This window comes from Channa argus, chromosome 15 (genome assembly GCF_033026475.1).
Source record: "Channa argus isolate prfri chromosome 15, Channa argus male v1.0, whole genome shotgun sequence".
Classification (NCBI taxonomy): domain Eukaryota; kingdom Metazoa; phylum Chordata; class Actinopteri; order Anabantiformes; family Channidae; genus Channa; species Channa argus.
In genome coordinates, this window is record NC_090211.1 from 486388 (window position 1) to 507335 (window position 20948).

Here is a 20948-nt window from a genome sequence, read left to right on the forward strand (position 1 = left end):
GTGTGTGTGTGTGTGTGTGCGCACGCAACCATTGCTTATGTCACCTATGAATCATCAGAGAAAGTTTCTGGGTCATGTTCATGCTGAACACACACACCTGGGTCAGAAACAGTAACCGTAACAAACTGCACCTGCTTTTCACACAGCCTCCATATCACACACACACACACACACACACACACACACACACACACACACACACACACACACACACACATTTATAGATGTTCCTGAGAAAAGGCCGACCTGATCAAGCTTGCTTTACTACATTCTTGATTGGTTAAATGAATGGCTCAACATGTCATAGATGTAAAAAATCTCTGGAACGTGTACAATATACTACTTTATTTCTTTGCGTTGCATAACTTTCCACTCAACTTTTTTGAGACATGTTGCTGCCTTTAAATTGAAAATGTGTAAATACTTTTTAAAAAAAAACTATTAGCAATTTTCTTTTATATCACATTTCTTTGATTGGTCAACATTGAAACATGGTTCTTTTTATTATGTTCAATCAAATATAGGTTTTGAGTGAAAATGTGATTCTGTTTTAATTTACATATTATTATCATATTTTTTTTTGTACCAGGAATTGGTTATTGTGCTAATTGGAAAACAAAGAGAAATGCTTTTATGTGTTACCAGTGCACTGCTACTGTAAATCATGCTTTGTTGTTTTAGTGAAAAGATTACTGCCCTTTACCTTATTAAGTCTGAAGTTTAGTGCAAATTACTTTAAATACAAAAGTTCAATCCGCATTGGTAGCAGTACTTTTTTACTCCTGCAATGTCTGTCATCTCCTCATGATCATGATCATGGCTCAAACAACATCCACCAACAGAGCAGAGCGTACACCAATCAGCTGTACCATTAGCACCCCATCAACACCAACATCTTAGAATATTGTGATTGTTTCCTCACTATACATAACTTCTTACACCAGCACATTGTTGTTGACTGCATGCAATTCAGACTTGTGCAACAGTGGCTATGAAAAGTATTTATCCCACTTTTTCACCAATTATTAGTTTTCACCAATTATTGAACATGATTATTATTGAACATTGAATCATGGTTGGGCAGCACAGTGGTGGGGTGGTTTGTTCTGCCACCTTGCAGCCAAGAAGGTTCAACTCTGTGTGCCTTTCATGTTCTTCCCTTGCTTGTGTGAGTTTTCCTCCCACATACAATTGTGTTAATTGTATTACCCAATTAATAATAAGTGTGGTTAGGAGAAATGTGGGAATAGGGCATGTATCATTTTAAAGCAGCGTATTGCACATTGATATTAATTTTGCAGTAAAATGTTTTAGTCCCATTTCAGTTTCACTCACATAAGGCTGATGAGCTGTCCAGTTTAATGCCCACTGGGAGAAAGGATGTTCTGTGGCGCTGTGTGGAGCATTTGGTAGTAATCAGTCTCTGGCCTAATGCGCTCCTCTGTCCAGGCAGCAAAGTGTGCAGTGAGTAGGAGGGATTGAGAGGAGTTTAGAGAGGACTCTCCTCTCAGCTACAGCATCTGGAAGGTCCAGCTCAATGCCCAGAGCAGAGCCTACCATCTTGATTGATTTGCCTTTTAGTATCGGTCACTGCAGCGGTGGATGAAGTCATCAAAAACTGTACTTAAGTAAAAGTACTCTACCAAATGTATCCACTGAAATGAAGTACATGATTTATATTTTACGTAACTATTAAAAGTAAAAGTACTTGACTATTTGTTTTCTCTGTCCTTTTATGTGGACTCGTGCTGAGTCATGTTTGTGGGGACATCAACTCTTTAATGGTAATAGAAATGGGTGGGTTAAAGATCTGATGATTTTTCAATTTCATTGCTAGACTGATATGCTGCTCATAAGGAATCTATTCAACATAATCCTAGTTCTCTATTTAAATATGTAAAAAGTTTGGAATGTTTTTACATCCATATGTACTGTATATACAAATGTGTCCATACATGTCTATGTTTACGTACATGTGTTTGCTAATGTAAGACAGAGACTAAAATACTTGGGGAATATGTGTCAGGATGGCTAATAGCTTTTTAAGGGTTAAGCTGGGCTAATGCATGATCAGTAGGATGCTAATGGATGACTGACTCACTGTGTTTAAAGTAAACAATGTATTATGTGACAAATATCATATGGAGTTCATATTTCAACCACTTTTATGACACTTTGTGTTTTATTAGTTGTAGCAGTTAAACCAGTCTTAATCACCAGTATGGCCAAAGAAATGATCCACCCGTAAAACAATGCATATGTAAAAAGTTCAAGTAAAGAAAAGCTTAAGCCCAGTGAAAAAAAACTCTGGCTCTAAGAATATAAAAAATCGGCCCCCCTATTCCCCAAGGACCTCAGTGTCCCTAATGGTCGCCATGGCAACAGAGTCTCACTGGCTTTGTCCTCCCTTTGATGAAAAATATCTAGCTGAGCGGGAAACCTTATAAAGCTCCAAAAACCATATCATGTAACCAAATACAGATATATTATTCCTAAATTGCCACCCAGTGCATTTTGACCCTTTGCCCCTTTATTCAAAGTTATTTTAACCAATAAAAAGGAAAATTTTATCTGGAAGATTTAAAATAAACAAAATCATTGATGGTTTAGTTTAGTCTGCACATTGTATAGAAATGTTATCAAACCATTAACTTCCCATTGTCATTTGTCATTACTCTAAATTATGGAAATATATCAATGCCAAAACCCTTGCGAGCACACAAAGCCAATTTCCGCAAGTCAGCGTTTGAGAATGAGCAGATATGGATTTGTAAGAGCAAAGTCAAATTTGTGGATACAAAGTCAATCATGCGCATTGTTCATTTCTATGTCTCCTCTCTGTTTTCCCAGGTAACTTTTAAGCTCATAGCTCTGTCCTTCGTTCTCACTCAAATCTAACTCTACTCTTATTTCAGGGAATCATTTTTGATTGTTTAGAGATATGTTGTTTAGCTTTTGTTATTAAGTAAATACATAGCTGGATCAAGCAGCTGGTTAGCACAGAATAATGGTATAAAGTGGAGAGCAGACAGCAAACGTAAGGAGAAGGATGTGGAATGCAGCAAGTTTCCAAAGCAAACTTGATCCCAGGATGCTGTGGTTATGTGGCAACTACCTGTCAGGGTGCTTCATATTTTCTGTCTTTTGAATGCTCTCACTCACTCACTCACTCATACACCACACACCAACATCAACTAGATTGGAAGTTTTGGATTATTCATATTAATGACAATTAGTATAGAAATTATAACAAAAATACCAAAACTATAAATATTCAGCATATAACAATATAACATCTAGAGCAAAATAATCCCTTCTATCAAGCAAACAATTTATTGTCATTTAATTTGTCATCTGATCTGATTAAACATGACTTCAAAATTGACATTTTTGGATACTATTCAATGAATGATTAATAATTAATGTAACTGAGGAAGTGATTGTTTTTTTGATATAATGTTTCAGATCCGACTTTAAATCCACTTGAACTAATATGACATTATAATCTCACTTATTTAAGAAATTCAGTGAAGCAAACTTTATTCTGTTTAAACCAGAGAAAGGTTTAAAGTTGAATAAAGTTTAAATGTAGGAAATAAGTGTGTTTTATCATGGTCAAATAAAGACAAATAATGGACGTAGAGATAAAAATGAGACGAGGAGCAACCTCACAAATGTTTAAATATTTGTGTGCAGCATTTTACACAGACGGAAACTGTAAGCTGCAGTAGATTCCGCGGTGCCACAAAGTAGATGTCTGATAAGGGGCTTCTATAATGGCTTCCACTGTAGCAGTAGCTGATAATGTAATCATCTCAGAGGAAATTGTTTTTAGAAAGAACAGGAAAGGTTACTGCAAGCATTTGCAGGCTTTGAGACTGCCAAGCATGTTTGTCACCACGTTGTGACAAATCAATTCTGAAATTGGAACACTTTTACAAGTAACTAATGGTTATTGTTTTCTGAGAGATGTGGGCCGGTCTAGATTTATTTGACAATTTTAGGAGTGAATTATCCTAAAACAGCCCATCGTCTATCCACCCATTCACCCATTAGGTCTAGCTGTAGGATCAACGCCAGTCACAACAGCAGTTCCTTGTCGGGTCTCTAATACATCTCTAGTAGATCTGTAAAAATTATTCAGTCAAAAAGGTAATATATGTATAATATATTATATATGTATTATATATAATATAGTGCATTTTCTACATAATGTGTCCCTTTTCTTCTTAAAATTTATGTTTTAGTAATAATACAGTTTTTTGCAAATATTATTTTAAATCCAAGAATGCAGTGCTGCTATTATAAAGCCAAAGTATGCGCCTTGAAGATAAACCTTGCAACTATTTTTTTAACATATTGTATTGCCAGAAATGTGCTCCAAAGCTTAGTGTCGTGTGAAGAGGTGCTGCAAGAAGCTTCTGTGGCACAGACTCAGCACTGACAGCACTGCAGTGATCTGAACTCAGAATGGCATTTCTAACCAATCAGCGCATTAGTGAGTTTTGAATAATTCTCATTTATTTCATAACAATAATACATTTAGTGCTAGAAGAAGGATAGTGAAATGCATCAGCATGTAGCAGAGCTTTGCAGAGAACAAGGCTGAGTGGAGCTGATTTTGGGTCTTAAAGTTGAATAAAGTTTCAACTTTAAGGGTACAAGCTTAAGATAACACTCAAAATCAAGCCACTCTTCTCTGGACAGTTCTGCTGGCAGCACTGTCTCAGTCACAGGACACTTTGACAGCACCCCTCTATGGAAAGATGATTTATGGAACATATTCCTAGTAAAGAAATATTACATCATCCTTGATTTGAGTCATGCTGTGGACCTTTGTTGTCCCAGTTCATGTCATACACTTATCAATACTAACTGTTTTTGGCTTACAGTTTGGGAATCTTTTGGACAACACTAGAGCTCTATGGCAAAGAGAAGAAGTAGTAGTGTTTGACACACACACACACACACACACACACACACACACACAATTAATGAATTATTAACTGTGGTGGTTGACAGTAAGACAAATCTATATATCACCAGGCGTGCCCTAACAGGTTTTATTAACTATCTATCTCTCAGCTTAAAGTAGTGTCGGCTTAAATTCAGAATAAAGTATGTTTTTATTAACACATAGGTCTCCAGAAAAGTCACACTTTTCCTTTAAAAGTATCCTTTTCATCAGACTGTCCTCCCTGACTCTTTATGTTCTTCTTCAGTCTTTCACTCTTTTCCCCACCATTTGAGTTAGTTGTGGATGCTAGGATGGTAGGACCTCACGGCTTTTTGTTCTCTCTCCTTCCTTTCTCCATCTTTTCACTACTCACTCTTACTACTGCAAGGAAACTTGGATTTATTTTTGACCAGGATTTGTCCTTTACCTCACATATAAAACAAATCTCTGGAACAGCCTTCTTCCACCTACGGAACATTGCCAAAATTAGGAGCAGTCTGTCTCAAAGTGATGCCGACTAACTGGTCCATGCATTTGTTACCTCTAGGTTGGACTACTGTAATTCCTGACTTTCAGGATGCCCCACTAACTCCCTAAAGAGCCTGCAATTAATCCAAAATGCTGCAGCAAGAGTGCTGACTGGAACTAGCAAGAGAGATCATATTTCACCTTCACTAGCTTCTCTCCATTGGCTTCCCATTAAATTTAGAATAGAATTTAAAACCCTGCTTCTTACATATAAAGCTCTGAATGGTCAGACTCCATCATATAGACCTCTTAGTTCCATAGCATGTCAGTAGACCACTTCGCTCTCAGAATGCAGGCCTACTTGTGGTGCCCAGAATTTCCAAAGGTAGAATGGGAGGCAGAGCCTTTCGCTATCAAGCTCCTCTCCTGTGGAACCAGCTCCCAGTTCTGATTCAGGAAGCAGACACCCTCTCTACTTTTAAGTCTCCCCCCCCTGATGCACTGAGCTCCTTTCCTCCTCTTGACCCTATCTCCTCTCACCCCACAATTGTCACCACTGTATGACATTAACTCTGTGTGTTTTCACCCGTAGTTGTCTTTGTCCTTCTCTGTCTTCCTCTCTCTGTCCCTTTCTGCAGGTGTCCCCGGCTTTAACTCTATGTGTTTTCCAGTGTGCAGCTACTGGTCCTACCAACCTGCCCAATGTTTTGTTGCTCTTTTTCTTTTGTCTCTTCACTTTCCACTGACCCAAACTGGTACAGGCCAATGGCCGCCCACCCTGAGCCTGGTTCTACTGGAGGTTTCTTCAGTTAAAGGGAGTTTTTCCTCTCCACTGTTGCCTATGGCTTGATCAAGGGGAAATTGTTGGGTTCTCTCTATACATCTTTACAGTCTTGACTTTATTCTGTAAAGTCCCTTGAGATTACTTTGTTGTGAATTGGTGCTATATAAATAAGTTGAATTGAATTATATATATTGATCAATATTATCAGTGGTTAGGATTACATAGGGTGCATATAATTAATTTATTTAGAAAACCTATTTCCTTTAATGAAATGCATTATTACAGGTTACAAATGGGAGTTCAGTGGTTTAGTTCAACATCTCAATTGCAAACAAATAGTGTTTCACCACAACTCATTAGAAGATTCTAACATCAGGCTCCTGCTTCATTTGTAGCTTGATCTTTGCATCCCTTTCAGTTGACTTAAGTTTTTTTGTAGTTCAGAGAAATTTAGAGGCTAAAAATTGAAAGTGTTGTATATTAAAGCAGCTTGGACAGTACGGGAATGTAGACCAAATCAGGTGTCCAGGACAAACATGTTTTTGCTTTTTAAAAGCTTAGTTTCCTGCTCTTCTACATATTCTGGTCACCAACAATGTGGAAACTGTAAATAAGTTTTCAAAGTAACTGTTAGATCTGTCACTTTCAAACTCATGGCAACTGCTTCCAGGCTAAATGTCCTTAGGAATCTGGCATTCTTCTCTCAAAAGCCATTTTGCCCAAATGATTCGTCACACAGGTAGATCTGTCTGCTTTTTTAAACAAGTCAAAAGCTATAAATGAAAATATAAAAAATGATGTTGTGTACAATCAGTTTAATTAAAAGTTAATCAACAATTATGCGCTGATATATACATACATACACAAACACACATATATTGTTAACTAGAGGTTCTCTGAAATTCAAAAGCAGCACACAACACACTTTCAAAGACAAATGTATCAAAACCTCTTAAAACACATCCCATCTGCCTAAAGGCTCTATTTTTGTGCAGGTGCAATAAACAACTTAATTCAAACAGAGGTTATTCCAACATCATCACCCACATAATTGTAGCTATGTGATGAATAAATTGCTTACAACACCTTACACTATATGCTGGATTATTTTCAATGGGCAGTAGCACCTGTAAATTCATCAAAGAGCAGTGGAAATTATGCATTGGTTTCCTCTTCAGTCTCTGATTTGACGGAGGGGCTGTGTTTATTTTACATATCGATGGTGCAGCAGCAGCTTCATTAATTATCTATACATCTGCAGACACACTGACAGACAGTTTGGCTTAAACAGTAAATATTATTCTGTATTTTTCAGAACATCAGACTGGAAAGCTTTTACTCACAGACTGCAGGTTTACCAGTAAAATCATTATCAATCAATCAATATTTTTATGTCACATGAAAAAGATTTGCACCTCAGCAATCACCTGACACACATTACATCTTTTGTCACCTCTGCCTGCTACTGGTGATGGTTTTTAAATTAAAACTTAAAGTTTAAAAGAAAACTGTCACATGCTTCAAGTAACTTTACTCTCATATGTGTTGAATTTCTGTTATTTTTTTCACACATCTACTGCACATGCAGTTTTTTAAGCATATGGTATTTACACACAATTTGCTGCTTAACAAACACACAGATGCGCACACAGAGCTCTGATAACAGTGTTTGACGTGAGGCTGTGTCCAGAGCAGAGGTCAGGATTGCACTCTGCAGGTAAGCGCTGCCATATCTGTCATTTCTTTCTTCTACTGAATACTGCCAGAGAGAGAGGAATACATGGATAGAGCAAGAGAGAGTTATGGAGTAGGAGGACAGGGTGAAAGAGGAGATAAGGTATACTACGCAACTCCCAGGTATAAGTGTTTGAATATGTGTATGAAGCATCATGCAACTAGGGGAAAAAAACTAAAATATTTGTACTTTTTAAAAAAAATATTTTTCATTTTTTAAAATGTTAAATTATTGCCAAACGTTTGCATCCATCAAGCCAAACATTGATTACCATCTAGCTAAGTCTTAGCAAAACATGCTGGCTACTGATGATGAGGTTTTTTTTTTATCAAAATAACAGCTGTTTTACACTCTGAGCTGTCATTAAGCCTGTCTCTGACAAGCATTATGACAGTTTAGCTCCTAATAATCCCTCTAGTGTGTGTGTGTGTGTGTGTGTGTGTGCTTGCACGTGAGATGTCTGGTTTAGAGACGTAAGGAGAAAAAATGTCACTTTGGGCAGGTGTTTAAATTATAGTGGCTTCAGTAAGGTTATGTAAAGCCATAGCCAAGATAATGATCTTAACAGCTTATCCTGTTAAGGGTGGCTGGGTGCTGGAACCTATCCTAGCCATCACTGGGTGATGGTTGCCAGCCTATCACAGGGGCCCACATAGAGATAAACAACCACTCACATTTACTCTCACATTTTTTTTGTAAGGGGCTTTGTAGCTGCAGACTGCTCAGTGTGACCATCCTGACCATGCTGGTGTAGCGTCACCAGTTAACCTGAGTGCAAGTATTTGAACTGTGAGAGGAAACCCACATAAGCCCAGGGGAGAAGATGCAAACTCCAAACTGACAGGCCACAGCTGGCAGGTGGACTTTTTATAGCTGTGAGGCGGCAACAATTCTGAGAACATTTATAACTTCATCTTCATAACTTAGGACTTAGTTTTAAGGCTACATATTTAGAATTTGTATTAGGCAATGGTATGTTTTTACAGTATGGGGCTATAGAATGCATTATCTTAATTTCTGACCTCACAGCTATAGAAGGAAACATCATGTGTGTGTGTGTGCATGATCAATCATCCTGTTTTCTTTTGGTTTGTTGCAGTGTCAGATCATTGCTCACAGATCTGGCTGCCATTAAATTAGCTAATAGCTCAACATTCCTTTTAATCCCATTCTGTGGCCATGAGCACAGGATAGAGCTCCATAATCATGTTATGGTGGAGGATCAGTTGGTGCTAAAGAACAAACCTCCAGTATCCTGTTTTCCTCATCTGGTTATTGTTGACTTACATATCATAGCATGTAGACCCACGGTTTATTTATTATTTCAAAATTAATTAACTATAGTACAGTCAACCTTTATGTCAGCCCTTGATTATAGAGTACTTCCATACTATACAGTACTTCAGCAGTCTGTCTAACATAACCTGCCATCACTAACCCAAATATGTAACCAGAAACAAATTCAGGAAATGTAAAGTCCTTAGCTAGGGTCACTGTAGCTCAGTAGGTAGAGCAGTCATCCATGTACATTTTCCATAGAACACAGGGTCAGTTTTCTCCAGTAATTTATGGCTAAATTGCAATGCGTCCTAGATCAAGACCGTGACACCAAGTTTGTCGTAGAGGGTCAGGTGACCACCCTGCATGGCAGCCTTCGTCATTGGTGTGTGAGTGTATGGGGGAAAAGTAACATAGCAAAGCACTTTGTATAAAAAAGCCTATACTGTATAAGCAGACCATCTGTTATCCAAATCCCTACTGTTACAGCTCCCAAACCACCTTTTATCGCTTCTCACATTTAAATTTTCTAACCATGAAACATGATCCCATAACTTAACTTTAGACACTTCACATGTTTTGCTTTTAGGTACTGTGAAGGTAAAATTGCAAAAAGTCACACAATATTTAAACAAAGATAATCTGAGATAGGTGAACATCGTATAAATACATCTGAATCCGGAAAGTTCAGTTAATGGTGAATTGGTATCCAGGCCAAAATCGAGACCATGAAGACAACAACACAACTGTCAGCTCTGTGAAAAAGTAACAGAAAAGCAGAAGTCAGGGGACTGATACAAGAACATCTCAATCCCAAGTACAGTTCAATCCCAATCTATGTTTAAATATGCCACTTCCACTGTAAAGCTTGGTTGTGGGAGCACCATGCGCTGCAGATGGGTTTCTACAAAAGGCCCTGGAAGGCTTGTGAAGCTAAAGGGTAATCATAATTCATATCATTTATTAATATCATAATAAATGTCACCCTGTTTAACAGTGTGTCTTACTGATGTAGATTTAGCAGTGCTATTAGCAGTGCTTAGTCTGTGCTATGGCACAGAGGAATAAACTTCTGGAAATCACAGACCTTACAGTGAGCTAGGTGCTGTAATGAGAGTCACATCGGCACCTTGTGTTTTGAGGTCAGAATTCTCCACAAGCTCTAGTTCTTTGATTTCTTGTTTATTATAGTAAAATACGAGCTACTTTCTTCTACCAATTATTATTCAAATTAGACAAATTGATGGAAGGAAACTCATACCCACCCTGTACATTAAAAATAATGGAAACTAGTGGGAGAACTTTAGACAGACTTTAATAAAGACCGCTTTTTTCTACTTTAGTTATACTTGCAGATAATAACCCAAAGATTTTAATGAAAGCTCTTTTTTTTTAAGGCAGATTTTAATGAAGCCATATGTAAATTCAAATCTCCCTCAACTCCCCCTTTCTCCTGTCCCATTTTAATGAAGCTCATCTGCTAACTTTTCTCACAGTTTTTATGGTTTGCTCTAGTGGATTGCATGCCCACACACACACACACACACACACACTCACACACTGATCACTGTTAATCTCTCTTTTTCTCCCTCTCTTTTTCCAATACCAGTCCCATCCTTCTGGGGTTTGGTGAACTCAGCCTGGAACCTGTGTGCTATAGGAAAAAGGCAGTCGCCGATTGACATTGAAACCAGTCACATGATCTTTGACCCCCACCTGACCCCTCTGAGGCTCAACACAGGAGGACGCAAGGTAATGACCATTAACACTACTTAGATAAACTGACATCTGTCTTTGGACGAAAAGTCTTCCAAAGTGGCTCAGTCCTTTTTAGAAGATCCATGTCTTTGACATTTAGTGACAAAACTTGTGAAATGTTGAGATAAAAGCACAGCTGTCTTTCTCTGACAGCGCCGGGCTTTGATTCATCACTGTGGTCGAGACCAGAACAGGAGACATCCTCTAAATCAAGACACAGAGAAACTGCTGTCTGACAGAGACTATGTGCCTTTTATCCATCTATATCAATAGGCTTTAGAATTCCCAGCTGTATTTGGCTGCACTAGGCTCAGGAAGCTTTACAATTTTAGCCCTTTACACAGCAATCAAAGTTAATCTTTACAGGAACAATCCTCTGTAAAATCACTTTTAAAACAAAGCTTAGATCTATGATCCAAGTGGTTTTGGGATATTGGGGATCAACCTTTATATCTTAGATAACAAAACTGATGTAAAGTAAAGTTAAAGGAGACACTTGAAATAACAATGTTCTTTCTGCTCAAGTACAAAGAGTTATGGTTTGGCTGAAACGGTAAGTAGTTTAATACATGAACTGTAATTATTAACCAAGAATCCCAGTGGGCTTTGTAGACAGCAATTTATCATGTGCTTATTTAGACACATTAGCTTTAATTAACGATTGTAACTGACAAGCCAAAAATCAATTAATGATAGAAGCCAAAAATAACAAACAAGGTCATTTTCTCCATTTAATCTTTCTGCTATTGCAGGGGTGGATTTGCTGATTTTGGGGTCCAAGGTAGATCCATATGGTGATGTCTTTTGCTTTTTTTCCTCATTCATTGTCAAAGCTGTTTGATAATTACAAGGTTGCTGATTCGTGATTATTTATTTGTGATGGTATTTGAAGTTTATCCTTAGAAACAGAAAAAAAAGACATTTACATTTTCTGGACGGGCGACAGTGGCGCAGGAAGGTAGAGCAGTTGTCCATCAATCCCCGGCTCCTCTGGTCACATGTCAAAGTGTCCTTGAGAAAGACACTGAACCCCAACTTAGTTGCTGCCCAAGAGAGTCCAACATACAAAGGGAGGTCACTTGTTACTGTTATAAAACTTTTTTTTCCCTTAACATTTTTGTGTTTTTCCAGAAAGAAATACTGTATTTAGAAGGTCTTTACTGCACAACAGTAATGTCTCTCAGTGTTTAATACTGTGTACATATTCCCCATAGGTTTTATTGCATTCTAATGAATGTCAAATTAATATATATGGTAATTGGGCTTTAAAGTTGTGGCCATTGAGCAAAAAAGCTAATGTCAAACCCTGGAAATAAGGTAAAATATCAACAGAGTTAACCAGATGTGAAAATTCATTGTTTTAAAAAGATTATTAGAAATAGATGGTTATAAATATGGTTAATGACTGTAATTGCTTGATATGATGTATTATATCTAAATTTGTTATTATGTTTGGTTATTACACCCTCAGTTAATTAAGTACATTAGATATGAATATAGTGTGTAAAGGGTAGGATTAGGGGTCAGCCTACATCTCTTCAATTAAACAAGTTCTTTTTTATACTTATATAAAATTTTGTTTTCTAAATGATTAAAATACACAAGGAATGAATAAAAATGCAAAACAGTTCTGTGATCAAGAACACATATTCAAGTCAATTCAATTCAATTCAACTTTATTTATATAGCGCCAATTCACAGCAAAGTCCTCTGAGGGCACTTTATAGAATAAAGTCAAGATTATAAAGATATATAAAGACAACCCAACAATTCCCCTTTGAACAAGCCATAGGCAACAGTGGAGAGGAAAAACTCCCTTTAACGGAAGAAACCTCCAGCAGAACCAGGATCTGGGTGGACGGACATCTGCTTTGACCGGTTGGGGTGAGTGGAAAGTGAAGAGAGAAAAGAAAAGAGCAACAAAAAGCAACAACAAAACATCGGGCAGATTGGTAGGACCAGTAGCTGCAATCTGGAAGACACACAGCTTCAAAGCCGGGGGACACCTGCAGAAAGGGACAGAGAGAGGGGGACAGAGAAGGACAAAGACAACTACGGGAGAAAACACACAGAGTTAATGACATACAGTGGTGACAATTGCTGGATGAGAGGAGAGGAGAGATGGTCAAGAGGAGGAAAGGAGCTCAGTGCATCAGGGGGTGGGTCCCCCAGCAGTCTAAGTATAAAAATTAGGCTTAGACTAAAATATGCTATGTTTCGTTTTATTTAAAATATTCAAGTAAATTAACTCAAAAATGTAAACTGCCACATTCTGAACCCATTGTTCCATCAATTTCCAGGTACATTGAAGTCACAGTTTTGTGATGACCTGTGTCAGATATCAAGTTTGCAAAATCAGCCCTTCACCAGACCTGTGTACACTGACCAAACGAGTTGATGTGAAAGCCTATTTTTTTTCAATAGAACTATCCTTTAGTTTCTGATCAAAGTCTAAAAAGAACTATATATAACTTCACAAAGTGCACAGTGTGGCTATATTTGATGATGGCACTCAACACAAAGCACTTAATATTAATTGAAACGTCCATAAAATTCATCTTTCAATTACATTAAGAGTGAGTCTAAACAAATTAGATTAATGAGACTAAACAATAGTGTCTCCTCGTGCTACATAATGCCTTTTTTATTTCCAGCTGTTTGTCCTTTAAAATGAGCATTTTCTCCATATTTTCATTCAAAACTTTGTATATTTGAAAAGGTACTTAGTTAGCCAACTGTTTTGCGTTCATATGTTGCAGCTGGGACTGTAAAGCTACATAGTTCACATTTTAGGAATGTTTATGCTCAAACTTTAAAATAAACTTCCATATAAAATGACATAAGGGGGCTGTGAAAAGTATTTTTTAATGAACACAATACTGTCTTAAACAAAGTTATTATTAGGCATAATGACAGGAACCTCAGATTTTACTGCTGTTCTAATCCCACTACATTATTCACAGTATTGAAGCTATTGTAGTCTTGACATCTACAGCCTCTAATGGTCCATCTTGAGAATGAGTTAGAGTTGAACTGAAGACAGATTTGGGCATAATTACATGTCTTGCCTTTATTTAGGAAATAATGTTTATTAACACTTTATAATACTATGACTTTGATCTCTGTAAAAAAAACAATACATTCTTTGCTAAAGCATTTTGAAATACTCTGAAGACATTTCTCAAATACAAATGTGAAAGTCTCTCAAAATTGGTTTAGGTTGGCTCATGTTTGTGATCATAATGGCTGTGACTTTATCTAGCTGTCAAAAATAAGTTAAATGTTTGTTTGTACACTGGCAGCCACCCTAAAGTTTCTTGTGTCATAACCCTTTGTTCATGTAAAAATTTCTCTGCTAGAGAAGATTAATATGAGTGTGGCCTGAAGCTGCCAAAATGGCTTTATGAAAAATACAAATGACCTCATCAAATAATCATTAAAATTATTTAAATATAAAAATAAATGCAAAGCTTTAAACTGTTAATGTTTTTCATTACTAATATTTTACATTACAATGGACTGAACGTGTCTTGTTGAGGACTAAAACCATTTTAGGACTAAATTTGGTAACGCATTACAAGGTATATATTACTTTTCATAGTGATACAGAGATATACTGTAATGTGTTTTTACTGGTTACTTTATGCAGTAACGTGCATCATGTTCAGAAACTTTTTTATTTTTGCAAAAATTACAAATTAACAAATTTATGTTAGTTAGTTAGTTCAATTTTTTTTAAATATTTCCCTTGATATACCCACTGGAGAAATGCTAATGTCTCTGCACAGCAGTAAAAGCCAAGTCCGCATCATCGGTCTATGAAAGTGGTTTGTAGTGGAGTATATATGGTAGAGAATGTGCTATGTGCGCAGAATAGGGGGAGATGTAAAGCAATGCAAAGTGAGGTTTTGGTGTTACTGTACTGAGAACTGGGACAGAGTGGTCCCTGCTGATTCAGACATTAATTTGAGCAATTGCCTGAGGGGATTTTGTTCTTGTCCTGTCCTACTGAAAGAAGGCAGCCACATGCACCATTTACTGTGTTTACTTGGATTAAATTAGGTGCAAATAACAAAATACTACAAGACACACACCTTTACACCCTTTTTAAGAGTTTTGAAAAAAACATCAGAGAAACGCCTTTAACGTTTATGTCTATTAGTTATTCTGTGATTTAAACTAACCACAGACCCATGGGACATCCACTGATCATGGTATGTGAAGGATACATAACAGCCAACGCTTCAGTAAAACACACACTGCTGCGTTGTCAGTTGCCGACTGCCTTAAAAAGCATCATCATTTTATTATTAATATGTGTGCAAGTGGTCCACTTTTTTACAGAAATAGTGCAATTATAGACAATTTTTGATGTCATAAAACTGAAAGTCTGGGTGGCATCCAAACCATGTTTCAGCCCAGAAGCTGGGAGGCTGCACACAGTCATATTAATGCCGGTGTAAAAGTTAGCAACCCCACAGAGTCATTGTGACATCTACAGTACAGTCTACCATCCACTAAGGTTAAGAATATGCACGGCATCACATATACTTATCTAATCTAGCTAGCTTAGCTAATCATCTTTGATTAGATTGTGTGCTTAATGGTATAGGAGTAACCAGGACAACACTGTCATTTAGGGAAAATTTGTGTGTCATGATTAAAGAGCGGATTGGATCTTTAGGAATATCTGAGTACAAAAACTTTAACATTAACTTATTTTGACATAAATACATACATATTTCATTACTAATGACCAGTTTTATACAATGGATTCACTGACTTTGCTCCTATTGATGAACCCACAGAAAATTACAACTATATTCTGCAGCACTCTTTACTGTATCTCAAAGGGTCTTTGTGGACTGGAGTAAAAAACCAGAACACATAATGCTGTCTGTGTGTGCGTCTGGATCCTCTATGTAACCAGAGATTTAACAAGTGAATCCCAACCCAGTTGTTCACTGTTTGATTTGTGTATTGCATACTTTAATTTAGTTTTCCACCCTGCTGTTAGGGTGTTTCAGATGGCTGGCCAAAAGCTGCTCTGCACTTTGGATTAGTTGCCAGTTGCTGCTATCAAGTTGTATATAAAGTATGAATGTCAGCTGTTCAAAAATATCAGTAGTACTCATTAGAGTATGACACCTACCTAGTATTTTAGAAATATATTGTATTAGTGTATTATTAATGTATAAATATGCAAGTGGTACCTTAATACTGAAGTTAGTTCAGATTAAGCTAATTTAGACGGTGTACTGTTGAGTACATTCATCATGGGATATTTTGCATATAATCTGAAATCTAAAATATAAGAAGTCATTTCTACTGCAGTTGCTTAATAGATATTATGTAGTGGGGAACAGTGTTTTTCTCTGAAAACAAGAGAAAAGTTATTACATTTTGATCTTCTATGCTCAAAACAGGGATTAAGACATAAACAGCCTGAGACTCCAAGCTGTGAAAACTCTTAACACCTTTCCATCCCCCAGGGTTCCTGTCCAAAAGGACTTCAGACATGGTGCTATGTTCAAATTTAGACTGGTCGGGGGGAAGGGGGCTTAATCCTGACATTTGCAAATCCACAAATCACTTTTCTTACCTCACTGGGCTTAACTGGACCTGTCCCCTTGGGTGGTTTTAGCACAACACTGCTTTTTCATGTAACATTGGGTCAGAATTTGTGGCAGCCAGGCCAGTTGTATTGTGGGAAAGTCGTGCTAATATTGAATGTCCTTCTCAGGTGTTTGTGATATACAGCTTTAACACAATTTCCTGAAATGTTTCCCTCCTCAACAATCTCCAAACTACGGTAGATTCTAATAGTAAATTTCAAGGGACACTTTTATATATTGACTTCTGTTTCCTCAGCATTGAACGCAATCAACTGCTTTTAAAAACAATTGCATGCTGTCTGAGTGGTGATGTGTTTACTCAATTTATGAAGCTTTCAAACATCAGCCAGAGGAGCTTGGTCAAATGTTAAAATAACTGTAAAGATGTTTTATAAAGGGGGAACTACTGATGTGTTAAGATGTGATTTTATATATATATTAGAAATTATGATTTTGGTCCAAGGAGACCTTGATGATGGTCTTTTAGTTATCATAGATTCAACTTGGTGTATCTTCAGCAGAAAGCTTGTTACAAACTGGAAATGTGGAGTTTGAATAATTATATGCATCTACCAGGCAGCCAAGGTCTACTGAAAGATGAAATTGCATCATACCAACTGAAGCATCTAATTTTGTCTGAGTTTGACCCATAGTGCCTGAAGTGTGGGAGAGCTACGAGAAATTAAAGAGTAGGTGGGAGTGGCAAGGTCTGAAGTGCAGGAGAGCTCCTGAACGGACAGCCCAAAAATGAATGATCTATGATACAAGGGACAGTGTATGGGAAGGTTTCGTTGTGATTATTTTCAGAAATTCTTCTATGAATTTGTGAGGCAACTTGTCTGAAACGTAGAAAGGACATTTGCTGTTAGATCCTTGTGATTCTGTGTCAGTGTTTTAATAATAAAGTAATAATAAAGTTCCCACTGTTGTGCTGTGGGAGTAAATGTGCACTCTAGTTTCAGGCTGGAACAGCTGGAAGCTACCAACAAAAATCAAGATTACATTCAGTGTCAGCATGAGACATCTTTGGGGATCTAACCTGTTAAATGGAGAATTAAGTTGTATTTTATAGATATTTCGGTTTGGAATAGCAAAGGGAATGAGACAAAACTCAAAATGAATGCAAGGTGTTATTCAATCCTGTGCAGAGGTGCATGTTCATATACATCACCAGGGTGCAAAGCAGGGAATTTGCTTATTATTATAGAGTTGTAAAAATACATTCCTAGATTTCCAGGTATGTCATTGCACAGAGCACTCATATATATCCCAAAGGTTAGACTTTATAGGGTGTCAGAACACACAGTGCATCACAGCTTGCTGGGTATAGGCCTGAAGTAGCTGAAGATTGTTCACAGTGCCCATGCTGCTTCCTGTTCACCAGAACATAAACACCACCATATGGTGGAGCATCCAAAAATGATCCGTGATAAATAATATAAGTTTATTACATGTGTTCAGTATTCAGTTTATTCGTCTCTCCTGCACAGGATATCTAATCTGCAGAACTTCCTTATACGAAGAACCTAACATAATAAACTGACTGAAAGTAAGTTCCAGATGATGAGGCTACGGGCCAGAATAAATGTAATGCCATTTAAATATTAAGTCTTTTATTATAATGTGTACATTACATCCAATACATTGGACTGTCGCTGCAGGCTGTGAGAAAAGGCGATGGCGAGTGCCCTGCTATAGTGTACGGAAATCTGTCTCCTTACTGTTTTTAGGTTATTTAAAAGTAGTTCTGTTTGTAATGATTAGGGAGAATGCAATCAACATTATTTGAATAATATGTCATAGATGTGTTTAAAATAGTGTTGCAGCACAGGAGAGGAAAATAGGACCACACCAGAGGGCATAACACTCAAAAAGACAATGTGATTTGTCATTACTACTACTATGTGTGACTCCAGTGCATTGCTGCAAAGTTTTACAAATCTATTTAATAAAAAAGCAACCAGCAACATTTTGGCTCAGTAATGTACTTTTTTCCTTGTCACCATTGGGGCTTACAGAGTTTTTTTTTTTTGTTTTAAATGACACATTTTGTTTTCAAATGCCATATTCCTTTTGATCTGATGTGGCCCATCTGTACTAGCTGAAAAGACTGAGCTGTTTTTGATGTTCAGGAGAGACAGTAATCAGGTCTTTTAACAGGAAACACCACAGCTGTAGTAGGACCTAAATTCTCTGTTTTATGATTAATGCTCTTGTGCATCTGCTGAGTGAGAGCACATAGCATTGCCATCTGTCTCTCTGTGTGTGTGTGTGTGTGTGTGTGTTTGAAAGTATAATGAGAAAAGAGAGATGGAAAGCATTTGTACAGTGTGTGTGACACTTATGTCTAAAGGCAAGGACAAATGTGAGACCGTGTGTTTGTGTAGCTGTTTTTTGCTTGTGGGTGTATCCGTAGGTTATAGTTAAAATAAAACTGGACGCCTTTGACTTTGTGTAGGTGTCTAGTGCACCAGTATGCACCAGTATGCAGTCTCATGCTCTAGATTGTAATTAAGTTTCCTCAGAAGCTGTTGCACAAGATATCAGCTGCTTTGGCTTCCATTGTCAGTGACAGATTTCTTTGTTGCTTGGAATTTCACAGGATATGTTTACATGCATTTGTACAGTAATCCTCACTGTTTTCACACTTTTGTATACATAGACACACAGGACGCCCAAAATGGTAAATAAATAGTAAAGAGTCGCGTATAAAGCGCTTTTATTCAAAGCGCTTTACAATGTTAAATGCATTTGACCCATTCACACACACACACACCGATGGCAGTGGCTGCCATGCAAGGAGCTCACCTGACTCACCGGGAGCAATTTTGGGGTTCAGTGTCTTGCCCAAGGACACTTCGACATAAAGCCGGGAGCAGGTATTGAACAACTGACCCTGTGGTCCATGGTCAACTGCCTTACCAACTAAGCTACAGCTGCCTCCAGCCGCCTGTAAAATGTACAGTAAATACTGCACAAACTCAGCTGAAGAGCTTGGACATTTCATCAAACGTATTCTTGTAAAGGGCCTGTGCATCTGTTTACACTGATCCTTCGAACAGGGGTGGAACTAGTGATTTTAGGGCAAAAGTAAGCAGGGGGATTCTAAAATTTTGCAAGCCCATATACCCTGTGAATTTTCTTTTGAACAGACCATGTCAATAAGTATTATGTAAGTATTATGTATGTACTCTGTACTGTGTCTCTTTGTGAACATTTGTCTATGGCAAATGTTAACCAGCAGTAACCTCAACCCTGCACATCAGGTCTCAGTTACACTGTAGATAGTGTTTGTAGCTTCTTTCTTGCAGCTCTCTATACACCACTGTTGTTCAGTCTTTTCCTGATTGTGGACTAAATTGCTATTAATCCGTGGAAGAGAGGCCTTTTCTAGACATTACCCTTGGGTTTCCTGTGACCTGCACTCTTACACAACATACTCTTGGTGGGATCTTTGTTGGTTGACCACTACTAAACAGCTTTGTACAGCAGCACAGGTGGATAACAAAAGTCCACCCAAATGCTTGCTTATTTAAATGTACTATACTAATCTGCCAATTATACTTTCCTCAGTTAATTATAGTGATGGGTAGATGACACTTCATAGAGTGTATGGCACAGTTCCCCAACTGTGCTGTGACAGTGTTGACACTGTGTTGGTGTATCGCTTAATAGCGGCATCTGCTGGATTACAAAAGACATTGCAGGCAACGTGGATAAAGCGTGTGGAGACTGAATGTGGTTCACCCCTTCTGACATGTGAAAGAATGGTCTTGTTTACATAACCAGCTGATAATAAAGTGCTAACTGAAGAGAAGTGTATACATTCAAATTGGTTTGAATGTAACAAAATAGGACTATGACTAATCGTATGTCAAATGCAGAATGTATAAACAACTTTTTTGCAAGGAAGTATAAGTTAAGAAGTTCAAATCAAAGTGAAATTTTTGTGAATGTCACTTATGAAAAATAAATTAAAGTGGGAGTGCTTGTGTACCCATGCAAGGGTTTACACATTTTTATTAAGAGAGTAGTTGAAGCATGTTGGGGCCAAGGTGGTTTTGTCCCTGAGAGCTTTAGAGCAGGAGAACTATTTCACTATTTGAACCCTCAGTAGTTAATAGACTGTCAGTCATTTCCCATGAGCTCATGACTTGGACGTCATGGCTTCAGTCTTCTTCTTTTCCTTTCGACTGTTCGCTTTCAGGGGTCGCCACAGCGAATCATGTGCCTCTATCCTCTGCATCCTGTTCTCTAACACCAACTAACTTCATGTCCTCCCTCACTACATCCATAAATCTCCTCTTTGGTCTTCCTGTAGACCTCCTGCCTGGCAGCTCCAACCTCAGCGTC

General features: G+C 37.6%; 1 protein-coding gene across 2 annotated transcripts in view; it reads left to right on the forward strand.

The window, feature by feature from the left end:
• LOC137099388 (carbonic anhydrase-related protein 10-like) overlaps nucleotides 1-20948 on the forward strand; it is a 100087-nt gene that overhangs the window by 37837 nt on the left and 41302 nt on the right. For both annotated transcript variants that reach the window (XM_067476150.1, XM_067476149.1), the window contains one exon: nucleotides 10832-10974. In XM_067476150.1, coding sequence (XP_067332251.1) covers nucleotides 10832-10974 — 143 coding nt within the window. The remainder of the gene's footprint in view (nucleotides 1-10831; nucleotides 10975-20948) is intronic.